The following is a 23,548-nucleotide window of genomic DNA, read 5'->3' on the forward strand; positions in this document are numbered from 1 at the left end:
GACTGGGCACCACTGAGAAGAGCTTGGCTCCACCCTCTTTGTACCCTCCTTTCATGTATTTATATAAAACAAAAAGATGCCCCCTGAGCCTTTTCTTCTACAGGCTGAACAGTTTAAGCTCTCTCAGCCTTTCCTTATGTAAGACATGCTCCAGTCCCTTCATCATCTTTGTGGCCTTTCATTGGACTCTCTCCAGAATGTCTTCATCTTCCTTTTCCTGAGGAGCCAGTAACTGGACACATCATTCCAGGTGTGGCCTCACCAGTGCTGAGTGTTTTGTTTATGTGTTTTCATTGTAGCTCCTTTCTTTGCTTCCACCTCCATCTTTCAGCTTGTAGTAAGTACTGATGGAAAAAACCCCAAAGGGTGGAGATGAGTGGAGAGACCTGTCTCTGCATGTCCTCTACCAAACTGCTTGAGGTAGCTCTGAACTTCTCAGCTACTTTTCCATTTGAAATAGCAGTGGGAAGGAGGAAGTAAGTTTCTCATAAGATCTGGCTTCTGAGTGTGTTGATAGCACCAAGTCCTGATGAAATCTGTAAATTCATTAATTGGTCTTGGATTCAGGTTTTTTTGCCTCTGAAGGAATTGACTGTGATAATGACCTGCATCTTGGCAAAGCACTAATCGACCTCTTGTGTTAACTGGGATAGTTTGCCTCACTGAAGTGAACCAGTACAGGCTTTGGGAAAAAAATAACTTAATAACTTCATGATCAGGAATACTTGGGTTTTTCTATTCCATATTCATAATGTACTCAAATGTTAGTGGTAGGGGCAGTAATCTAGGTAGGGCAGCACAGAGCTAGCAATAAGCTAGTTGACTGGGCTTCTCTGATTTACGTAGCAAAAACGCACTTAATCCTTGGATTCCTCTGCACATGTGTTGTGTCTGTGTATGTTTCCAGGCTTTTGGGAATTATTTACAACTTCCTCCCTGTTACACTGCATATATTCATACTTTTTATTTCATTAAATATCAGGAGACCCATGCAGCTAGAGAAGTCTCCTGGGTAAAAGATACTAATGGCATGTGTGGTTTAAAAGTGATCCATTTATAACACTTGGGGTGGAACCCAAAATTGGAGCTATTTAGAAGAAGGTAGCTTGAATGTCTTTGGTTAAAGAAATGGGACTTATACTGTGCATGAATATAGTACAAAAAAAAATCCAGATCTTGCAGGAGCCCCAGTGTGGTGCCTTTAACAATAGAGTTATGTTAAAATTTGTTTTCCAGTTAAGTATTTATGACATGCATTTTGATGTCTATGTTGTTTAGCCTGTGGATGGATGTAAGGTAGCAGAAGGGGTGGCAGAAGGGTTAGCAGAAGATGTTTTATGTGCAAAATTGAAATCGTGACTTCCCTGCAGCACATATGGAAAACTAAAGTCAAGAAGGCATGTTCACTCTGTCTGCATTACGTGCCTGCCTGCCTGGTGTGGCAGACTGCCTGTTTTGGATGCTCCATCCCAGGTAGCACAACTACTTCCCTCCCATCAGTGGTGTGTGAGGTGGTGTCTGGCAGTCTAGATAGTTTGTTGCTCTCTTGACCTTTCAAAACTATAGCAGTTATGACAGCTCAACTAAGCACTCCTAGTGTGCAGGCTGGATATAGTCCAGTAGCGTTTTGATAGGAACCTTCCACACAGGGAAATCAAGAGCCAAAAATCCTATTTCAGATTATCTGATCTGAAGTTTCTTTGTTAGTCTTTTCCAGGCACAATTCCTTTTTTTTCCCCCCCCTCCTTTTTTTTCCTCTTCTTTTGCAATTGAGGTTTTGTGTTTATGTCTGTTTGGAAATATGTTTTTGTTTTCCAGTTGATAATAATAAGTAGGTCTGCTGAACAAATTCAGAAACAGTTGATCACAGTAAACCTACCATTTGTTTTTATTTAATATTGGTTCACAGGAAAAGAATCCATCTACCTCCTTACCAAAGCCATAGACATCTATCTTCATGAAGACATGTCTTCTCTAAATTATAAACAAGCTCTGGGCAACTGGGCTGACCAAATGAAGTGCTGTTTGTTTACTTATAATACATGTTACTTTCCAGATAATGACTTCACTTGATGAATACGAATTACAAAATGCTGAGATAGGTAACTAATCTTTAATAGGAATCATCAATTCTTTTTTCAGCAAGCCTTTTATTTACACAGAAACAGGCAGTGATAGCCAAGCTGGCTTATTATTGTTTATTATTTTATACATCTCTGATCAGAATTAACGTGTAAGATTCTGCCAGGAGAAAATATGGCGAAACTTGGGCGTTTTCATTGCTGTAACTACAGGACTATAGGAACCAGACATTTTAAAAAGTTTTTTTTCTGAGAAATGGAATAATAAATTCCCTGATAAATTCTCCTGTGCATATTTCATTGTACACTGTTGTTTACAACACAGTGTGATTCTATAAGTTTTAATTTAACAATACATAGGACTTTTTGGCATTTAAAATGCTTGAATTACATATCAAATTTTATGATTTACAATAGAGTTTTAGAGTTCTGTTAGGTCTTACAAACCAGACAAATAGAGTTAATTGGTTTTAATACTTTTTTTGTTTTACTTTTTTTTAAGGCATTTTTTGTGTTTTTTTTCCTAAGTATCTACACTTATTAGAAATAAATTCTTTATATGAAAATAATTTCTTTAAATTTGTGTATTGATACAAGCTAAGCAATGTTGATTCAGAAATCAAAAATGAGAATGCTACCTACTCAGTTGAGTGCTGAAGTCTAAGGGCAGGTAGATCATTACAGAAATTCTAGGTCAGTTTATAGGAGCAAGGCTGATGCATGCATGTATCATAAGAACATAATTGTATTTCAAAGCTATTCCTTTAAGTAACAACTAAGTGTGATAAGAAAAGGTTCTCTACATGTCTTTTTATAAAGTTTATTTGCCTGAAGGGAAATTATAAACTTTTTTTTCATTCGAGGTTTATTTTATGTGCAGAAATGGGCTTTCATGAACTTGGCTTAGTGCTTAAATTCATAGGCTTGTATTTATCTGCTTGTGGAGGCAGCTCAATGGCTAATTTTTGAGGCTAAATGTCGTATAACTTCAGAGTTTATTATCTTTAGATGTTAATTACTCTTAGAATTTCTTTATTTTTCTGGTGTAGGAGATTAACAACTAAAATTCTTTGTAAACTTGAAAAATTTTAATCCATGGAGGTTGTCAAAACTCAACTAGACAAGGCCCTGAGTGAGCTAATTGGGCTTTGAATCTGGCACTAGTGAGCATGAGGTTGAACTAGATGTCTTTTCTCCAGATGTCTTCTCACCAGTCTACTTTTTTTCTGTGATTCCATTCAGAGCATGCAAGCTATGTAGAAGTCTTAAGGGCACCAAAGTAGAAATTCCCAGGTTTTTTATAAGTCAAAACTCACTCTTAGACGTTTTCATCTTGTCCAGCAGTTGCCTATGATTTAGTTCCTGTTACTGAAGGACGCCCAATATAATTCTGAAATTTTAGGCCTCTAATCTGTACTTCACTGTGATTCTTTTACCTTCATCTCCATTCCATGTAAATATAGGGATATATCTATAAAGTACGATCTGAAGGACAGAGATTCAGATTGTTGCTCAAATATAGTCAATTTATCATATGTATATTATTGTGGTTTACTCCATACATTTAAGAAAGTTGTGTTCTGTTTCCCTTGATTCCTTCTAAATGGAATTATTTGGACTGTGTGCTGTAGTTCTGTTACTCATTATACAGACATCCTGGCAAGAACATGGGTGGCCTTCAGACATGCTAAAGCAAAATCATAAGGTTCATTGTACAAGGCTCTAGTACCATATGTGAAATTTTGATTTTGCTGATTGAAATTTCACTTGAACTTAACAGTGAGAAAATGCTTTTTTTCTTTTAAATAATCACCACATGCACCCATTTCCTCATAACTTAAGCAGGTTTGCCTTCTAAGAGTTCTCCTATGCATGCATGAATGTTATCCCCCACCTCTCCCAGTAACACAGATTTGTAAGGAGAAATGAATAATTCTGTTCAGCAATATCATGTTAGTAGAAAATAATGTTCTTATCAGTTTGGATCCAGAGGTTTGGTGGAATTTGCAGGCCAGAACATCTGCGAAATGGTTTAGATGGGACTGTCCTTGGTGTCCTGAGAGAGAAAATACAATCCAACCTGATAACATTTCCTCTAGCTGTTGTAGCCTTGTCAGCACAGGAAAAAAATTTCAGATATTTCTGTAATCAAATGCCTCCCAGTAAAATGCATATATTTAAAAAAACCAAGCATGGCAATTTGTGCTGTTTTGCTTAGGGCTATTTTAAATAAACCTGGACATCTGTGTCTGTAAGCGTGGTGGGAGAGATTAGTCCTGCCAGTTACACAACATGTTTTGTGGATCAGCTTGCCTTGTGACAATTGAAAGTGTTGTTCCTGGACTTCTCTGGTAGATTTTATGACGTGAGTGAAATGCTATTTGATTTAAATAAGGTCTATTTTAGCCTAATCAAAGAGGAAACAAGAAGGAACTGCTATAGAGATCATAGGCTATGATGATTTTGAAAATGAACAGGACTAAAAAATGTTGATGCCTTTTTCTGCCTGCAGACAACTGACAAAACACGAGAGGTTATAAAAGACCATATTGTGTTACTGTGCCAACTACAGCAACAAACATTTCCTTTTCTTCTGCATGATGAAAGAAACAATAAGCTGTAATTTCTGGTTTATGCATTGTAAACTCAAAAACTTTGAACAGGAAGGAAGATGCTAACATATTAATTACTGCTGAATATTGATAGACTAACTATTACAGAAGGATTGATGGAAGGAGAGCAGTGCAAATCTAGTGTTGCATTTAGCGTTGACTTCTGACTTTAGCCTGGTCAGGGACGCTCACATTGTGTCTGAAGAATCCTTGAAGGGGTTTGAGTACAAATGTATTTGAATTGTGATATAGCAGCACATATACAATCTACGTGACTACTAAGCTGGCAATAGATGTGACCTAGAAAATATGATGCATCTTGGGTTTCTTTAGAATTTTGTAATATTTGTCTGCCCATGTGTACTTTGGGAACTGACTTCATGTAAAACAGGATGAACACAGAGAGACTGTTGAATGCTTGTAAGCAGAAAAAACAGTTGTGGAATTAGCTTTCTGTTTATATGCTTCAATTCAGAAGCCTAGAACCACCTGGTATTTATTGGCTGGCTCTAATGGAAAATTACATACAGTACAGAGATGGAAGTGGTTAGATATTACAAAAATGTATATTATTAAAAATAATAAAAAAAGGAAGATAGCTTACTAACTCTCCTTTTAGTGCACAATAACACTGAGGTAATTTTTTTTTTGTTTATCAATATTTTTCTACAATATTTTCCATCCTAGAAAAGATACCTTTCTACTTCTGTGATCTTCTCTGCTGCTAAACTGGAGAGTGAGTGGCAAGAACTAGTAAAAGCTCAGAAATGCTCATTGGACTACCATCCATCTCTTACATTCTTGAAATATTATCTTATATTTCTCTTCTATTACTCTGAGATTTTTCCTCTCTAACCCTTCTTTGCTACTTTGTAATGGTTCTCCTCTTCTGGGTGATTTGGATGATGCCCACCGACTTTCTGCTGGCTCCTTGTTCACTCTCTTTATTTTTAGGACTCTCATCCAAATAAGAGTTGCCTTACTGATTAAGACAGCAGAGCAGCAATCTCAGTGACATCTTTGTAATATTCCTGTCCCTCAGCAGAAATCCAGCGGTGATACTGATAATAAGTTTAGGTGGTAATACCTCAAGCAAGAGCTGATTCCCTTGTAAGGGAAAGTCCTTTTTATGAAACCTGATATCCTTTCATGACAAGGTAACCCACCTAGTTGCTCAAGGGAAGCGAGTTGATGTAATCTTTTTGAATTTCAATAGTTTTCAATGCTCTCACAGGATCCTTCTGCACAAACTGTCCAGCACAGAGCTGGATAAACACATCATGGACTGGGGGAGGAATTGGCTCACTGGTTGAGCACAGAGGGTAACAGCGAATGGGATGATAACAGACTGGCTATCTGTCACTAGTGGGGTTCCACAGGGCTCCATCTTAGGCCCTGTGCTCTTCAGTGTCTTCATAAATGACTTGGATGCAGAACTGGAAGGGATACTAAGCAAGTTTGCAGATGACACAAAGCTGGGAGGAACTGTTGACTCCCTCGAAGGCAGGGAGGCCCTGCAGAGAGACCTCGACAAGTTAGAGAACTGGGCTATAATCAACTATATGAAGTTCAACAAGGCAAAATGCCAGATTTTGCACCTGGGTGTTTGTACAGACTGGGGAATGAGATGCTGGAACACAGTGCCCAGAAAGGGACCTGGGAGTCCTGGTGGACAGCAAGTTAAATATGAGTCAGCAGTGCCCTGGCAGCCAGGAGTGTTGATAAGCCAAACTTATCATCAGTACCACTGCTGCTATCACCCCGTGTCCTGGGAAGCATCAGGCAAAGCATCGCCAGCCAGTCGAGGGAGGGGATTGTCCTGCTCTGCTCTGCGCTGGTGCAACCTCACCTTGAATACTGTGTATGCAGTTTTGGGCACTGCAATATAAGAAATGTATTAAGCTGTTTAGAGAGTGTCCAAAGGAGGGGAATGAAGGTGGTGAAGAGCTTCGAGGGGAAGCCATGTGAGGAGCAGCTGAGGGCACTTGGTCTGTTCAGCCTGGAGGAGACTGAGGGGAAACCTCATTGCAGTTACAAATTCCTTGTGAAGGGGAGGGGCAGGCACTGATCACTTCTCTGTGGTGACCAGTGACAGGATCTGAGGGAATGGCCTAAAGTTGTGTCAGGAGAGGTTTAGGTTGAATATTAGGAAAAGGTTCTTCCCCCAGAGGGTGGCTGGGTTCAGGAACACACTGTCCAGGACAGTGGTCACAGCACCAAGCCTGACAGAGTTCAAGAAGCATTTGGATGATACTCTCAGGCACATGGTGTGACTCTTGGGGATGGTCCTCCAGCAGAGCTGGGAGTTGGACTCAATGATCCTTGTGGTTCCCTTCCAACTCAGCAGATTCTGTGATTCTGTAAACTGGAGGAAATATGACTCTTAATTGAGCGTAAAAATATGAGTTTAAGGAGGGAATTGATTTCCTTACCAAACAATGGAGCAGAGAGGAAAAACAGGCTTTAGCCAGTGCAATTCCTGAAAAAAAATGAATTATCAGGGATGACATGAGGTTGTTTGTATTTCTTTGGTGAGAGTTAGCACATGTTTTGAGACCTTAAGGCTTGCAGAACTGGAGTTTCATTCTTGTGTCTTTCATCATTGCAGGTGCTGAAGACTCTTGTAAGTAGGAACTTGATAGGGATGTGTTGGAAGGAATCTCTTCATCTGAGAGATTTTACAAAGTTAATTGATCCTGGTACCATATTAATAATGCTGTTTTACAGCAATCTGAGGTACTGCTTGTCTTAAAATTTTTGAACAAGTTGACTGTTGTATGGCTCATGTGAAATCTATAAATGGAGGTTTGCTCAAAGTGTATGTTTGCTCTTTTTTTAGAAGAATTCTATTGTATTTCCAAGGTCACAGATTCTTTTGAAATCCTGAACTCTTGAGTCCTGTATGAACAGGAGCACAGGCATTATATCCAGGGAAGTGATCACAGCACTCGTTAGGACATACCTGCTTTACTGTGACCAGTTTTGGTGCCCCAATAGATGAAATATGTGGACAAATCAGAGAGGGTTCAGTGAAGGGCCTCAAGGATGGTTGGGGCTGGATCACTTGGCCTTCAGATGGAGGCTGAGGAATGAGGGCTTGCACAGCCTGGAGACAAGATTCTTCAGCATATGCAAGGAGGTTAAAAAGCACAGAGCCAGTCTCCTCAGAGGTATGTGGTGGGAAGGCAATAAGCATGTATTTTCTGTCAGTATTCAGTATAGCAACAACAGATGAAAGAGCAACCAGTGGTTAAAAATTTGGTGCATCTTCTAGAGGAGGAAATGGCTTAGTGAGGGATATGATATAATGTGCTCTCCTGACCCAGGCAAAGTCTGTTCTGAATCAGAAAGAGGTCTGTTCCTGATGTTTCTTCACGTCTGGAAAACAGAAAATGTTTAGTCTTCTGAATTGCAATAATTTTAGAAACCTGGATTTAGTTGTTATACTGGAAAGTGGCTGTTGTACTGTCCTAACATTTAAATGTTTCAGAAAACACAAAATATTCCAACATTGAATTAGAAAAGTTCACCACAACATGTGCTGCTTTTATGATTTCCTTTAGTTTTTCTATTGCAATTCATTTATATTTTACTTCCATTCAGGTTACCATCTAATCACTATCACCATCTTCTGCAGTAGACACATTTCTGTTTCCATGTTACCTACAACAGAACATGGCTTATACCTCTTTTAACCTCTTTTAACCCTCCCATCTTTATTTAAGCAGTCATATTTCAGTAGTGCCAATATAAATCCATAGTACAATATCTGTTTTAGCTATAAGAAAATACTATATATAGTATATTATATACTATAATACACAACCTTTTACTGATTCTTTTTTGTAAACAAGTGTTATATATACTCTTCACATTCCTGTGTTCCCTTGGAGATGGAAAACGGGGACCATAACGTACAGAGGCTTCAGAGGCAACATACAGAGATGGGGAGAGTGCTCTAAAAGTGAGCAGTTAGAATCACGAACTCTGTCTTGCTCTCCTTCTTTCAAAAGACAGTGGAACCAATGGATGGCAACAGTTGGCATCAATCACTCTATACATTAACTGGTATATTTTCATTTTAGAACAAAAACTATGAAGATATATGCTGGAGAGAGAGAATTTTCCAAGATCATTTTGATATGTGATAGGCAAGAGGGACAAAAGGCCTTTCCAGAGATTTTTCCATTGATGTGAAAGTATTACAGACTGTTGCATTCTTGAAATTAGATGAGAATAATTGTAGTATGTAAATAGTGAAAGGAGCCTTGTCCTCTTGGTAAAATCATAAGTAGTTTGCTTCAGTTTACTCTAGATCTGGTGGATAGGTAATGGGTATAAAGAAGCAGTCCTGATATTTTTCTAGCAGCGTACAAGGATGAAGGCTGAAACAAAGGACTAACACCTGAAACCACAGGGACTCACGTGACTTCTGACACTCTTGGAAACTGGGTTTACATTTAGCCCATTGATGAGGATATGTGTATTTTTTGCAGTGTGCATATCCTGAAGTAAATGATGCCATGCAGTGTGAAAGCTGCTCACTTGGTGTTTCTGGCAATATCAAAGAGAGGAAGGCTGCAGATGCTTAAAGAGTCATCACATCTGCAAGATATACCTTGACTGAGTCACAAACGACCCTCTGTTTGATGGGTTTGGGCTCTCAGTGAGCCTAGGTTAGGGAAATCCAATTAATTAATTCTTTAATCTTCACTGTGCACAGTTTAACAAAGGTGTTGATAAGAAAACCTCTCCTAATATAAGCAGTTAGCAAATTGCAGTGTTTTATGTCATGACAGTCACTGACTGCTGTTAACAAAAGATCATGACTAGAAAATCAAAATTTCTGTAGTAGATGATGGACTGGAAAATAAACTTAGCACTAGACAACTAGCATGTGATGGCGCTTTTTTCAGAGTGCATGATTGTCAGACTAACCCATTAAGAGATACGGGAAAAAAGATAGTTATTTAAACAGATGAACATTATATTTATGGTATAGAAATGAAAGGTAACAAGCAGCTATATGTAAAAACAGTAGTTACCTTTGAAAGCTGACAACATCTGAGTGCTGGAGCTTGCAGTTGGCATTGGCATACTTGAGAGCCTCTGGCTAAGGATTAAGGGACAAACAAATAAAGTGTATATCATTGTGGGAGTCTTCTCTAGGCCACTCAGGACGACATTGAAGAATTATTCTTAAGGAATTAAGGGATACTTCTAAATCATTCATCCTTGCCCTTATGGGGAACGTCAACTTGTCAAATGTTAACTGAGATCACCACACCGCTAGCAAAAACAGGTCCAGAAGATTCCTACAACATCTAGATGATAACTTTATGGTACAGGTCCTAAGGGAAGTGATTAGGAAAGATGTCCTTCTTGACTTGTTGCTTGTTAACAGGGAGGGTCTTGTGAGTGGTGATTGGTGGCTGCCTTGGCGAAAGATCATGAAGCAGTCAAGTTAAAAATCTCTCATGATAGGAGGAAAACTGCCAGCAAATTTCAACACTGGATATGAGGAGAGGAGACTTCAGACTGTTCAGGGAACTAGTGGGTAAGGTCCCCTGGGAAAACACTTGTGAAGGTATTGGGGTCCATTAGTGCTGGTTGCTTTTCAGGCACCACCTCCTAAAGGCAGAGAAGCAGGCAATTTCAAAATGTCAGAGGTCCAGCAGGCAAAGCAGAAGGCCAGCTTGGCTGAGCAGTGATCTTCTGAAACTAAGGCAAAAAAAGCCAATGGAAGAAAGGTCAGGTGATGTGGGACAAGTACAGAGATGGTACTCACTATCGTAGAGAGAAACTTTGTGCAGCCAAAGCTCTAATACAGTTGAAGCTAGCCAGAAATGTGGGGGGCAATAAAAAGTGTTTTTAAAAATATTTTATTAGCAAAAGGCAATCCAGAAATAACATTGACCTATTACTTGATAAGGATTGTCACCACACAAATGGGGACATAGAAAAAGCAGAGATGTTTAATGCTTTCTTTGCTTCAACACTGGTGATGGGCTATGGGGGTCCCAGAGCCCTGAGCTGCAGGACCATGACTGTGAGAATGATAAAATCTGTCAACCCCAAAACTGTGCAGGATTTGCTGCTTATGGGGCTTGATGAGAATCATCCAAGAGTACTCAGAAGAGCTGGCTCATTTCGTTGTGAGACCTCTCTCAACGACTTTTGAATGGCCTTGGTAATCTGGAGAGATCCCAGTTGAATGGAAGCTGGCAAATGTCCCGGTTTTCAAGAATGGTAAGAGGGATGACCCTGGAAACTAGGGATCTGTCAGTCTCACTTCAGTGACTGGTAAAAATGGTGGTGGTGAAGATTGTTTTGGGAGTTACTGAAAAACACCTCAAAGACAACACAGTCATCAGTCACAGTCAGCACAGCTTCATTAGAGGAAAGTCCTGCTTGATGAACTTAATTTCCTTTTATGACAAGGCAACCCACCTGGTTGGTCAAGGGAAGTCAGTTCATGTAACCTTTTGGATGTCATTAAAGCTTTTGATACTGTCTCTCACAGGATCCTTCTAGACACAGTACCCAGCACACAGCTGGATAAACACATCTTGCAATAGGTGAGCAACTGGCTCGTGGATTGGGCACAAAGAGTCATAGTAAATGGGGTTACATCAGGCTGGCAACCTGTCACTAGTGGGGTTTTGGGGTTCCGCAGGGCTCAGTCTTAGGACCAGTTCTCTTCAACATCTTTGTAAATAACTTGGACTAAGGACACGAAGGTATGCCAATAACACTAAATTGGGAGGAGCTGTTGACTCCCTTGAAGGCAGAAACATGCTGCAGAGAGACCTCGACAAATTAGAGGACTGAGCAATCACCAACTGTATGAAGTTTAACAGGGGAAAGTGCCGGATTCTGCACCTGGGATGAGGCAACCCTGGATGTATATACAGACTGGGGAACAAGATGATGGAGAGTAGCACCATGGAAAGGGACCTGGGGGTCGTGGTCGATGACAAGTTGAATATGAGTCAGCAGTGCCCTGGCAGCCAGGAGGGCCAACTGTGTCCTGAGGGCATCAGGTAAAGCATCGTCAACCAGTCGAGGGAGGGGATTGTCCCACTCTGCTCTGCACTGGTGCGGCCTCGCCTTGAATATTGTGGCAGTTTTGGGCACCACAATATAAGAAAGGTATTAAGCTCTGAGAGTGTCCAAAGGAGGGCAACGAAGATGGTGAAGGGCTTGAGGGGAAGCCGTATGAGGAGCGGCTGAGGGCACTTGGTCTGTTCAGCCTGGAGAAGAGGAGACTGAGGGGAGACCTCATTGCAGTTACAACTTCCTTGTGAGGGGAAGAGGAGGGGCAGGCACTGATCTCTCCTCTGTGGTGACCAGCGACAGGACCTAAGGGAATGGCCTAAAGTTGTGTCAGGAGAGGTTTAGGCTGGATATTAGGAAAAGGTTCTTCCCCCAGAGTGGCTGGGTGCAGGAAGACACTGTCCAGGACAGTGGTCACAGCACCAACCCTGCCAGAGTTCAAGAAGCATTGGTGCATGGTGTGATTCTTGGGGTGGTCCTCTGCAGGGTCAGGAGATGGACTCGATGATCCTTGTGGTCCCTTCCAACCCAGGATACTTTATGATTCTGTGAAATAATAAAATAAGGAAAACTTTACTGTATATACTTAACATCAACATTTTCACCAAGGTAAAAAAACAAACGAGCAAGCCAGCACCCAAATCTTCCCTTTGTTATCTGGAGTAGATTAAAAATTTGACATTTAAAAACCAGGTAGAAATTGCATGTACTGAGATAATTGATAAAATTCAAAGAAAATATTTTTTTCCCTTCAGAATTCTCCACTGCTGACAGAATTTCATGTTGAATTTTCAAGGAAGCTATTTTTAAGTATGCAGAAAATCTTAATGACTTGAACCAAAATCCCAGATAAAAATATACTGACGATCTGGAACACAGAATCTAAATTGGCACTTTTAACTGAGCTGAGACAAATTAAGATGATGGTTGCTATGCTTTCCTGCAAATTCTTTCTTTTTCTAGTTGTCTTTCTGTTTCGTTGTTGACATCCCAGATGTGTTTTCCATTTTTCCTCATTTTAACTGTTCCCTTTTAATTTTGTGGCTGACCCAATCTTTGTCTTTCTCTTTAAGCTCTTCTCTCAACACATAGCATCACAATTCTAAATTATTTTTTTTTGAGTTGTATTTCTGCAAATAAAATCCTTCCTTTGTGATATTTGCTACTTAGTAATTAATACACTCAAAATTACATTTTCATTTTTTCTGAAAACCTTTAATTTTTAACCCCCTTCTGCTCCAGTAAACAGCACCACAGGTCAGCTTATTGTTGCTAATATGTCTGGTTTACCTTTACCTAAGGACTTAAACATATAATCAAGTTCCCATGAGTCAACCAAGTTGATATGACAATATCCATGTGTCTGCTGACAGTCTGAGACAAAAGTGAGATGATTCAGGTTCATGTTGCTTGCAATCATTTCCTTGGTGTATTTTTATTCCTTTGACACCTGTTTCTTAGTTGTTCCACTGGCAACATCTTAACTCTGTCATTGCTCTGACTTTTCTTTATAGCTCAGAATATTAATAGTTTAATGCCATCCTCTAGATCCAATTAACTGTCTCAAAACATTAAATCCCTTTTCCTTTTTTTTCTCTAGTTTTGGGGATTTTTTTGTTTTGTTTTTAAATTTATCAATTATGTGATTATATTGTTGATAAAGCATTTTTTTATAAACTTGGAGTCCTCCTTCTATTCCTGTCATTGACCTCTCCCTCAAAAGCACTTTCTCTTATTTCATAAATGTGAGAATCTCTGTCAGAATATACAGAGCAACCAGATTATCCTCCTTCAGAGGCTTTCACAGAACTAATCTCTGCCATAATACATATAGGGAACTTACTTCAAGAACAACCCACTACGGTTATGCAAGGGATGAGTCATAATGCTGGTATCGAATATTTAAAAATGCTTTATTTTCTATTGCATTGCTACCTTGATCTCTTACTTACTCCCTTTTTTTTTTTTTTTGCTCATATTCTCTCATCCTTTAGACTGAAAGCTTGTTTAAGCAGGGCTTGTCATTCACTTTGTGACTGCACAGTAGGGATAGTGCATAGTACTTTAGGAATTCAAGGAGTTTTCCATCTTAGATTTTTTTTTTTTAAAAAAGGTAAACTAACACACCACAGCATCTCACAGTTTTGGGGAAAGTTTAGCTCTGAGTATGAGGGCTTTCTCTGGTGTTTGCTAACTAAGCTGAGCTCTGCAGCTGCCTTTTTGCAAATTGCCAAAATTTTTCTGAAGAAGAAACTTCTTCAGAAAATGGCCATGAGAAGACCATCAGTCCTCTAAGAAAACCTTCTCATGCTACTTTTTTGTAGTGAAACAACAGAAGAGCAAACATTTAGGCCAATATAATGAAATATGGGTGCAAATATGTGGGTTTGCTTGGTGTTGGGGGTTATTTGGGTTTTTGTTTTTTAGTTTGTTCCTGATAAAGTAACTGGTACAACTGTTTACCTGGTTCATGAATACCAAAATCTAGTCTTCTGCAAACTTAAGGGCTATTTAAAAAAATCTGTACTTTCATCCAGCTGTAGGTTGGATTAGCACCTTGGAATACAGTTACTGTCAAGCTGGGTGCTGCAATCAAGCTTGACAAAGTCATGTTAAGGGTAAAGAAAAGACTGGTTTCCTATATAATCTCCTTTTTTAATCACATTGCCACCCTAAAGCTCCCAGCTGTTCTAAAATTTCAGTCCTGCTATTTGAACATCCCCCATGGCTGTAGATGCCAGCAATGCCCTGTTCACTCTAAACAACAACAAAAAAAATTCTAATCAACATTGGGTTTATTTTTTAATGCAAACTTAGCAGAGTATTTCAATGCCTACTGTAGGATCTGGTAGCCCTCCTTGCATAGTAATTGTTTATTTACATGTGTGGGCAAATGGCCAAGCCCCGGAGGGCCCATGCCAATGAGGGAGAGGGGTGAGAGTGGAGACTGGACATCAGGTGTAGACTTGGTAGTTGCCAGGTTGTGAAGTGTCCATGGTGCTTACACAAGGAGTTAACAATTCCTGCTTGATATCCCCTGAATGAAAACATGGCCTCTTTCCTTTTTTCCTTTGCTAAATGGTATTTCTTCAGTTTGTCATACACTTCAAATATACATTGCAAACAATTAATTGAATTAAATTTGGTCTTTCTATAAAAATTCTACCCTCAAATAATTAACTTTAAGTTCTACCCTTAAATAACTAATAATTTAATAAATCACTATATTTAAATAATATAACGTTGCATAGCATTCTCGGAGCAGCGTTTTGTGTTTTCTTCAAAACAATGACACTGTTTAGACATCTAGAGAAAACTTCATAGACAAGAAATTTTCACATTCACCACCTTTGCCACTCCGTCAAACTGAGGTCCTTACTCATGGTGTGTTTGTGGGAGTGCTTCTGACATCTAACTGTGTGGCTCACACTTTTCAGATTGATCAATTTATGATGAAACAGGACAATCTGTATTCCTTATTGGCATTTTATAATTTGCCAGTGTTAGCAGTTTCACTTCATGCTAAACTTTGACATTTTACATATTTTACATTCTGAATCAATTTTAAAAGATTTTAAGTGAAATAAACATTTTATGGAAATATATCTTTTTACCATATTTTGAAGCACTCCAGAAGTAGTTGCATATCACAAGGACATAATATACCATCTCAAATCATGTCCTAGAAGGATGTGATGTCATTCTTACTACTGCAACAGGATAAGAAGATAAGCAGTTAACAATATCTCTGTATGCATTCTGAATATTGAAATGAATTGTTCCTCTCATTGGCGCAGTGAGGCCTGAGTTTTCCATATTCAAAGTATAAATCAAATTAAGACATAAATATATTTCTCCTTTTGGATTTAAAATTTTCATCAGCATTAAATGAATGAAAAGATGACAAATATACCTCAGAGAAGACCCCAGTATCATAAATGAGGAGTTTTATATATATGTGCCGTCATATGTATTTCTTTATTGCTGCTAAAATCTTGCTGCATGTTTGCTTACTGCTTCATGACTTCATTTAATAAATAATAATGTAAAAAGTCTTAACTTGAAGGAACTTGTTTGATCTTTCTAAAAAGAGAATTATTTGAGAATTTTCAGTAATTTGGAAAATTATCTGTTCTAATGATATCTAATTAATAAGTGGATTAGAGTCTGTTAAAGACTCATGGTACTCAGAGGATTGCTTTTATTTTTATGACAAAGACACAATATAAAGACTATGATTGAATTGGCAAGAGTAATGGCAGTTGTATTAACCCAGTGAGAATTTATTACTCTACCAGAACAAACACATCGACAGATTTTACGCTACTAATATAATACTGCAGTCAAAATCTGTACTTAAGCTCCAACTGTACAGATGAAAGTTAAGCGTGGGTACAGAAAACTAACAAGAAAATTAAGAGATCTGGAGGCACCACCTAATTTACCTAAAGAGTTTCTACCTGCAAGTAAAGGGAAATGATAAAAAACCCTCTTACTTGAAGAACCCAATCGTTTGAAGATGACGCACTTCTACAATACTGTAGAACTTCTACAATAACGAAGAACATAAGACATTTATGGTCTTGAAGGAAAAGGAGATCAAATATGATCCCATATGACCACTAGCAATGGGAAAAACATGGGTTCACATTATGAGAATAGCTCATAGAAAGTACTCTGATATAATAAGTGGTAAGATGGTTGGTAAATATTTGTCAAGCATGTTATTAAAACAGGAAATTCTTTTTTGAACAAAATGAGTTTGTAAACCTGCCAAGTAAGGAAGAAAAGAAGAGGAATAATAAATAGATGGAGTAATTATTAACATGACTTATCTCACTTTTCTTAGACAGTTTCCCATGAAAGATGATGAACTGGGGGCTGCAGTAGAATATATTACATACATATATTACTGCAGCTCTTCCATTTTGCAGTGGAAGAAGATGGAGACCTGCAGAATTTCACAAAGGCTGAATTTCTGAAGCTCTTAGGAAAGATTCATACTGTTCTCCAGAGCAACCCCATAAGCTTAAGTAACTCAGGGAGGAAATGTAGTTTCCTTGGTTGTCATGAGTGGACAATGCACATCCACTTGTCATTATTTTTCTTAAATAGTAGGGTATTTCTATTACAATTTCATCATAGGTTTTATCAAAGCTTGATTTTTTTTTCATCTTAAAGTGATTGAATGCATTCTTAGTGTAAATAAAAATGTTCAGAAGTTTATACAATGAATTGAATGTAATTATATGCTATCCATTTTCCTGGATTACTCTGCTGTAAGACTTGATTTTTTTTCCATATTTAAGAAGCAAAGAAGCTTCCAACTTCTCCTTTCCACAGAAAATTTGCATGACCATGTCCATCCCACTGGGAAAATAAATGTAATGTTGAGTTTGATTCATGTGATTTGTCAATATAATTAAAATAAATCGAGTCATTATGATTTTTTGGATGTGTGTTGGGACTGCGGCCAACATAAGACATGACCAGCACTGTAAATGATCTCTGTGGCCTGGAAGCTGAAATTCCAATTTTAGCGATTCTGGCCTGACCCAAAAGGCATTTTGCCCCCTTAGGGGAGATAAGAATTATGTTACTGTGCTTCATGAATTTTTTTATAGGGTGAGAACCATTTAGGCAGCATCCCTTGTGGACAGCAGAATGAAGGATAGTAAAACTGATGCTATGCCACTTGGTCAGTGTCAAATATGATGTGCTCACCATGGAAGTGCTGTAGGAAGGGAACACGTACACTAGCCATCATCTGATTGCCATGTCAGGCTTAATGGCTTCTTTGTTTGTTTTCCTTTTACTTAAAGGTAGTGTCGCTTCAGGGTTGGTTTATGCCACCATGCCTCAGGCAGCAGAGTGGCACCAAGGAACTGCAGCACTGGTGGGGAAGGGCTTGGATGTGCCCTTTCCAAAGAGGGAGTGCTGCCGGACAGCAGAGTGTCCTGAGGGCTGGGACTCTGTGGGGGAGCTCAACCTTGATTAGTGCTGTGATAACATAAATGGTTTTGTCCATAGACCACTGTTGTGTCAACCGTGACAGGATTTAAACTCTACACTAAACTTCTGTTGCTGCTCATCTTTTCCCACTATTTTCATTGGCAGGTGTGTCAGAAGTTGTGGCAAAGGGAAATTTTAAAGAATAGCAAAATTTGACAGGATTTGGGGATGTTAGAGGGCCTCTGCATTTTCTTAACGAACAAGATATTTTAAAAAATTCAAGAAAGTTTGAGTGTATTTTCTTTTGTTTTCTGCTCCTTTTGCTCTAGCTCAGGAGGCATTTTAGATTTGAACAGTCACTGTAACAGCAGATGTATCTGAACTTCTGAAGAGCAAAATACCCTTTGGAGAATAGGGGTTTTTTTATGTCACTTCAAACACAGATTATAAAACTCTATGCTGTAACAATTACAGGCTTCAGAAAAAAGAAAAAAAAAATAAAACATTTTGAAAGTTAAAAATTTGCTTTATTATAAACCACGGGTTTAGTGACAACTGTTGTTTGCTTTAATAATGGTGAAATGTAGGCTGCTGCATCACTTGTGATGGGCAATTTCATTGTTATACAGACATAAACCATGGCAGAATTCAAACCTTCCTGACACATGCTGCGACAGATGTACAACTACTGTTCTCAGCTGTAATCTCTATTTGCTATTTATCTTGTGACGGTGAACTTATATTGGAGGCAGGCACTGCAGTCAGCTACAGTAATCTTTTTGGATGTTGTATGTCCATCAGTACATCATAAATGCCTTACCATGTTACTCCCATGTCAGTTTATTAAAGGGTAGAGGGTAACTCTGAAAAGCAGAATAGGGAAATTTAATGTTTTGTTTGGCTTTTGCCATATTAGGATCTAATATTTACGTGTTGTGTGTTGCAGTTATTCTTCGCTTCTTTCTTCTGCTAATGTCAGAAAAAATATAAACAGTAACCAGGGGGTTAAATTCCCACTCAACAGGCATAATTTTGGCTTTTGTAAGGGAGCTGTGAGTGGAGCTCAGAGCTTTGCTCAGCGGAGGGCAGCGTTGCGTGACAGAACCAAGCGTCCAAGGGAAACGTGGCTGGCAGCAGACATACATGAAGGGAACGAGACGCTGTACCAGCTCTTCCAGTTTCACAGGGACCTTGCGTTTTCCAGCTGTTTACCCTGGAGATGTAAAATGGCAATTTGGCATAGGCTAACAGCCCGGTGTGATGTGAGCATCTGCGTAAAAGGCTGCACATATGGAGCATGCCCAGTGGTATGAACAGCCTGTTACCCCACCCCCAGCCAATCTAGGAAGAGATGAAATGAACTTTGCACTTGCAAATGTCACTGAATACATTTTGAACAGGATTTTAAAAGGTTCTCTTGCAAGCACTATTTTTAACAGCCAAATCCGCCCCCCAAAACAGAAAGGAAAAAGCCCTAGGTATTTTTCTGTCATCGATCTGAGTTTCTGATCAGCTGAAGCATCTCTCACAACATTTACCTGAAGCCGGTTTTATTTTATGTTTTTATCATTCAAGTTGAGATTTTTGGAGGTGGTGTGGATTTTTTGGGAATGAATATTTTTATTTTTTTTTCTGGCATGAAAAAATTTGAGAATTCAATTGCAGTAGAATACTTGGAAACAGTGAGGCTGGAAGCTTGAAAGGCAGAGGGAAGAGAAGGAAGGCTCTCACAGCAGAGCATGGATAGGAAAGGAGCTGTGATTCTGCAGTGCTCAGTGTGCACATGTTTTATGAGATCAGTGCCGGGCGCTGCAGCTGCGGACAGTAACTGAGCTGTCTGGCTAATGAAGGCCACCTGGATCAGGCTTCTGAAAAGAGCCAAAGGAGGACGTCTGAAGAATTCTGATATCTGTGTAAGCCCTGCATTTTCCTTATCAGCTTATACTGTATGTATTGCAGAGACAGAGAGAAAAAAGGCGGTGAGGAGAGGACAGTTGTTTTCATTCTGATTGAATTAGCAGAACTCTATTTTGTATGCAGGGAGATGCAGACGGAAAGCAGAGCTGTCATTATTTATAGAGCTGTTCTGGCATTGTGGCTGCTTCCATTGTGGTGATACGGGGACATGTGTTGAGTCCAGACGGATTTTATTAGTTGGAAGTTGATTTGTGGTCATTTGCATGTTTTGCTGAGGGGCAGAGATGGATATGAGCCATTTGCAGTTCTGATGGGGAAAGTGTGTCAGGTAAAGAAGCTGCCCTAAAATAAAAATGCATAGCAAAGGTTAAATCTCTTAACAGAGATATTGTGTAATGGTAATTGTTGATACTGAATTTGCATTTTGATTATAAAAAGTCTGTTAGCTTGCTATTTCTGTCTCTGTTTAGAGTTTTCGTTTCTGTGGAGCCATCCTTGAAGCTGCTGTGTGTCCTTCAGCCCTGCACTGCACCAGTGCTGTAGCTCTACAGAGCAACTGGCTCTGCTTGCTGAAAAGCACACAAATAAGAGTGCAAGGATAGTGCAGGAAACAAAACACTGGGGACGACACCTGCACTTTTGGAAAGTTTCCAGAAGAAAATATTAACCTAGGCATAATTTCTTCAAAGTGATTTTTTGCTTTGGACAATTACTCTATTTTCAGGAATACAGAAGTAAGAAAAAAGGCAAAGTGTATAGCCACTTCTGCTTTTTTGTTGTTCTTGTTTTTTAAACATCACAGGAACTTGTGACATATTTTTTCTTTTCCTTGTGCAGGGTTCGGCGGACTCCTACACCAGCCGTCCATCTGATTCAGATGTATCTCTGGAAGAAGATAGGGAAGCAGTGCGGAGAGAGGCAGAGCGACAGGCCCAGGCACAGCTTGAGAAAGCAAAGGTAAGGTGTTACTTCCAGTCACAAACTCACAAAATGCTCAGCTTTAGAGTGGGGGTTGAAATTAGAGGATCTTTAAGGTCCCTTCCAACTCAGACCATGCTATGATTCTTTGACTGTCATCTCATCTATTACTCATAAAATGTTTTTAATATGCTAACATATAGATTAGACCTCTTATAAACATACTCCAGACAGCAGGTGAAAATATATGTTCCATGACAAATCACTTGAAATAACTTTTCCATAAAAGGGATTTGATTGACTTGCGTATTTCAGAACATTCTTATTTAAACCTGTGCATTTATTCTTTTATTAAATATATGCATTTATTGCAGTGTATAGGGTCAAAACCATGAGTTTTTATTGAAGATGTTTGTGAAAGTTTTCCTATGGATTGCTATGGCATTCAAAGCTTGCAGTTCCAAAAATCAGCCCTCAAACATTGCATTCATCTCCCTTCAATGAAGGATGAGTCCCTACAAATCATATGTAAATTGGGAGAATCTGTTACAAGGGTGTTTTTTTCCTGAAGACTTCATTGACTTTCTTTATACTTTGTGTGTTAAATGACCCCATGAGTAATATATAGGTCTCCTACCTCCATACTCATGGCAAATAGTGACAATTTAGTAAGAAAACACTAAATAAACTTTAGGTTTTTGATGTGTGTTTATGTATTTTCCATGAGATGCATTTAGGAATGTGAAGGTTTTAGCAGTGGAAGTCAACAGGCTTTTTTTTCTTTCATCCATGCTGTATCTTTAAATACTACTGTACTTGTGAAAATTGTGCTCATCTTAATTGTTATCATTCATTTATCACTTCATTCCAGTTTTATTTTTTTTGTAAGCTACCTGCCAGATTTCAGCGTATTATTGTTTTCCAAAATCTGTTTTTCTTTCTAATATCTTATATTTAAATACACTGTTGAGATCCCTCCTCAGATCTACCTGATCTGCATTCTCTCTTTCCCTCTAAGTCCCCTCCTCCATTTTGCCTTGTTTTTTTATTTCTCTGTCTCCCTTCCATCTCCCATTCCATTTAATTTTCCACTGCTAGCTTTCCCTCTGCTCATTTAGGCCACCTGTTTACAAGAGTTCTTCAGAAATCCATTGAGTCCAGATCACTGAGCTATGCAGCTGATTGTATGGCAAGGACCAGCTCTATAAATAATACAGGACTATAATATACAAGCAGACATCTTCATTGGGCCAGAAACCCTGAATAGGGAAGCCAAAAATGTTTTTTTGAAAATGTAGTTGTTAACTGATATTTAATAAGAGCTCCTAAAGCAGCTTTTTAATGAGCTGCTGGAATGTGCCAACTGTAGGAGATGCTGAAGAACATCTCTTGTGGTCCTGGGATCAGTAAAGCAGAAACTCAACAGAAGCAGTCTGCTTTTTCCCTTCAGCCTTGTATCTCAGAAATGTTGCTGATTCTATCAGGAGTTTCAGTTTTATCAGAGCTAATTTTTGCTGGTTGGAGATTTCTTTGCTCTGAGAAAGGTGATAAAAGCTGCCCTGAAATTCAGGTGAAGTGTTGAATTTTATCAGTAAATGCACAATCTTTAAAAGAAGAGTTGAAGTAATAGTATCTTGCAGATTAATCAGGGTAGCAGTGCAGCGCTTACTGCTGAACTGATGCATCTCTTAGCAATGAGTAAATCTATGTGAGTGTTGCTATGGGAATTTGGCTTACTGATGCTGGCTTGAATGCATGGACAGCCCTTATGTAATATTCATGACCTCTAGCACAGCTGCCATTGTAGTTTGTAGAGAAACTGCTAGCAGACCCTGACTTCTAAAAGCTGCATTTCTATACATCAAACCAATGTTCCCACTCCAGCTGGCATAAGATGTAGTCTCTAGGTCTGACACCGTCTGAAACTGTAAGACAACTTGTGAACAGTCAAAGTAGTAAAGGCGCTGGCAAAATCAACCTGCTATAACAATGGGTTATTCCAGTCACAGAAAACAGAAAACACAAAATTAGTTGTTTAAATCATTTGTGCTTTAAAATGGAATAAGGTTGTAATTACACTAGCATTTTTGTTTCTCTAGTCAAATGTTGAAAGTCATTCCAGGTTGTAATGTATGGAAATCATTTTATTTAGAGGCTATAACAGTGTAATACTTAGTCTAGTGTAATATTTAAATTAATAGTATTAAATAAAATATTATGTACAATTGGTGCTTATGTTTGAAATAAATGTTTAAATATATGTTTAAACTAAACCTAATGCCATAGATCTAAGATATGACAGGGTGTGTTTTTCTGTCTTTATTGATGTTTCAGTCCTTCACCTCCCTGAAACACAGTAAAATTAATAAAGCAGTAGCTGCTGGTGGTGCTGCCTGGCTCCTGTCAGTCCCCAGATCTGTTTCCTGCAGGCAACAGATTTTGCTGCCTGTTCCCCACAGCTGCCTCGCCTTTGCCCTGACCGACTTCTAGGCAGAGCCAAGTGACACAGCTGCTTTAACTTTTTGCCTTTTCGCATTGTGAGTGGAGTGTTGATCCTAAATAAAATCGTTACAATTACATTTGTGACAGGAATTAGAAGAGGATGACACACAGGAATAATGCACTGGTGGAGGAAAGATGATGGTGAACTAAGGGGGGAGGAAAAAAACTATTGAACTCTGTCACGGACTTAACAAAAACAGTTTAATGATATCCATTTTCCATCCTTACAGCTAAGGGAAAACATATTAAATTAAAGAGAAAAATATAGTGATATAGCAGACAGTGGCAAATTTTTAGGATGATTTTAAGATTTTTAAATTGGGTTTTTATAGAGTCTAAGTGTTTGTGTGCCATGAAGCTGGAATGTAATACACATCTCTGCATTTTCCCAAACAGAGAGAATAAAACCAGAAAAGCTTGTAAGGAAATACACATTCTGGCCACTTTTATTCATTTATGTAATAGAAGCATCGATTCTCTGGAATACAGTTAAGCATATTTTGCTGACTC

The 23,548-nt window shown here is 38.8% G+C and overlaps 1 protein-coding gene across 14 annotated transcripts in view; it reads left to right on the forward strand.

The window, feature by feature from the left end:
- The window catches only part of CACNB2 (calcium voltage-gated channel auxiliary subunit beta 2), a 254,156-nt gene that overhangs the window by 145,160 nt on the left and 85,448 nt on the right, over positions 1-23,548 (forward strand). For 10 of the 14 annotated variants that reach the window (XM_064634822.1, XM_064634719.1, XM_064634701.1 and 7 more), the window contains one exon: positions 20,456-20,575. In XM_064634822.1, coding sequence (XP_064490892.1) covers positions 20,456-20,575 — 120 coding nt within the window. Of the gene's footprint in view, positions 1-19,041; positions 19,615-19,913; positions 19,947-20,455; positions 20,576-23,548 lie in introns of those variants that run through there. The other 4 variants (XM_064634735.1, XM_064634802.1, XM_064634746.1 and 1 more) reach the window with 4 other exon arrangements.

This window comes from Pseudopipra pipra, chromosome 1, assembly GCF_036250125.1.
Source record: "Pseudopipra pipra isolate bDixPip1 chromosome 1, bDixPip1.hap1, whole genome shotgun sequence".
NCBI classification, from domain to species: Eukaryota; Metazoa; Chordata; class Aves; order Passeriformes; family Pipridae; genus Pseudopipra; species Pseudopipra pipra.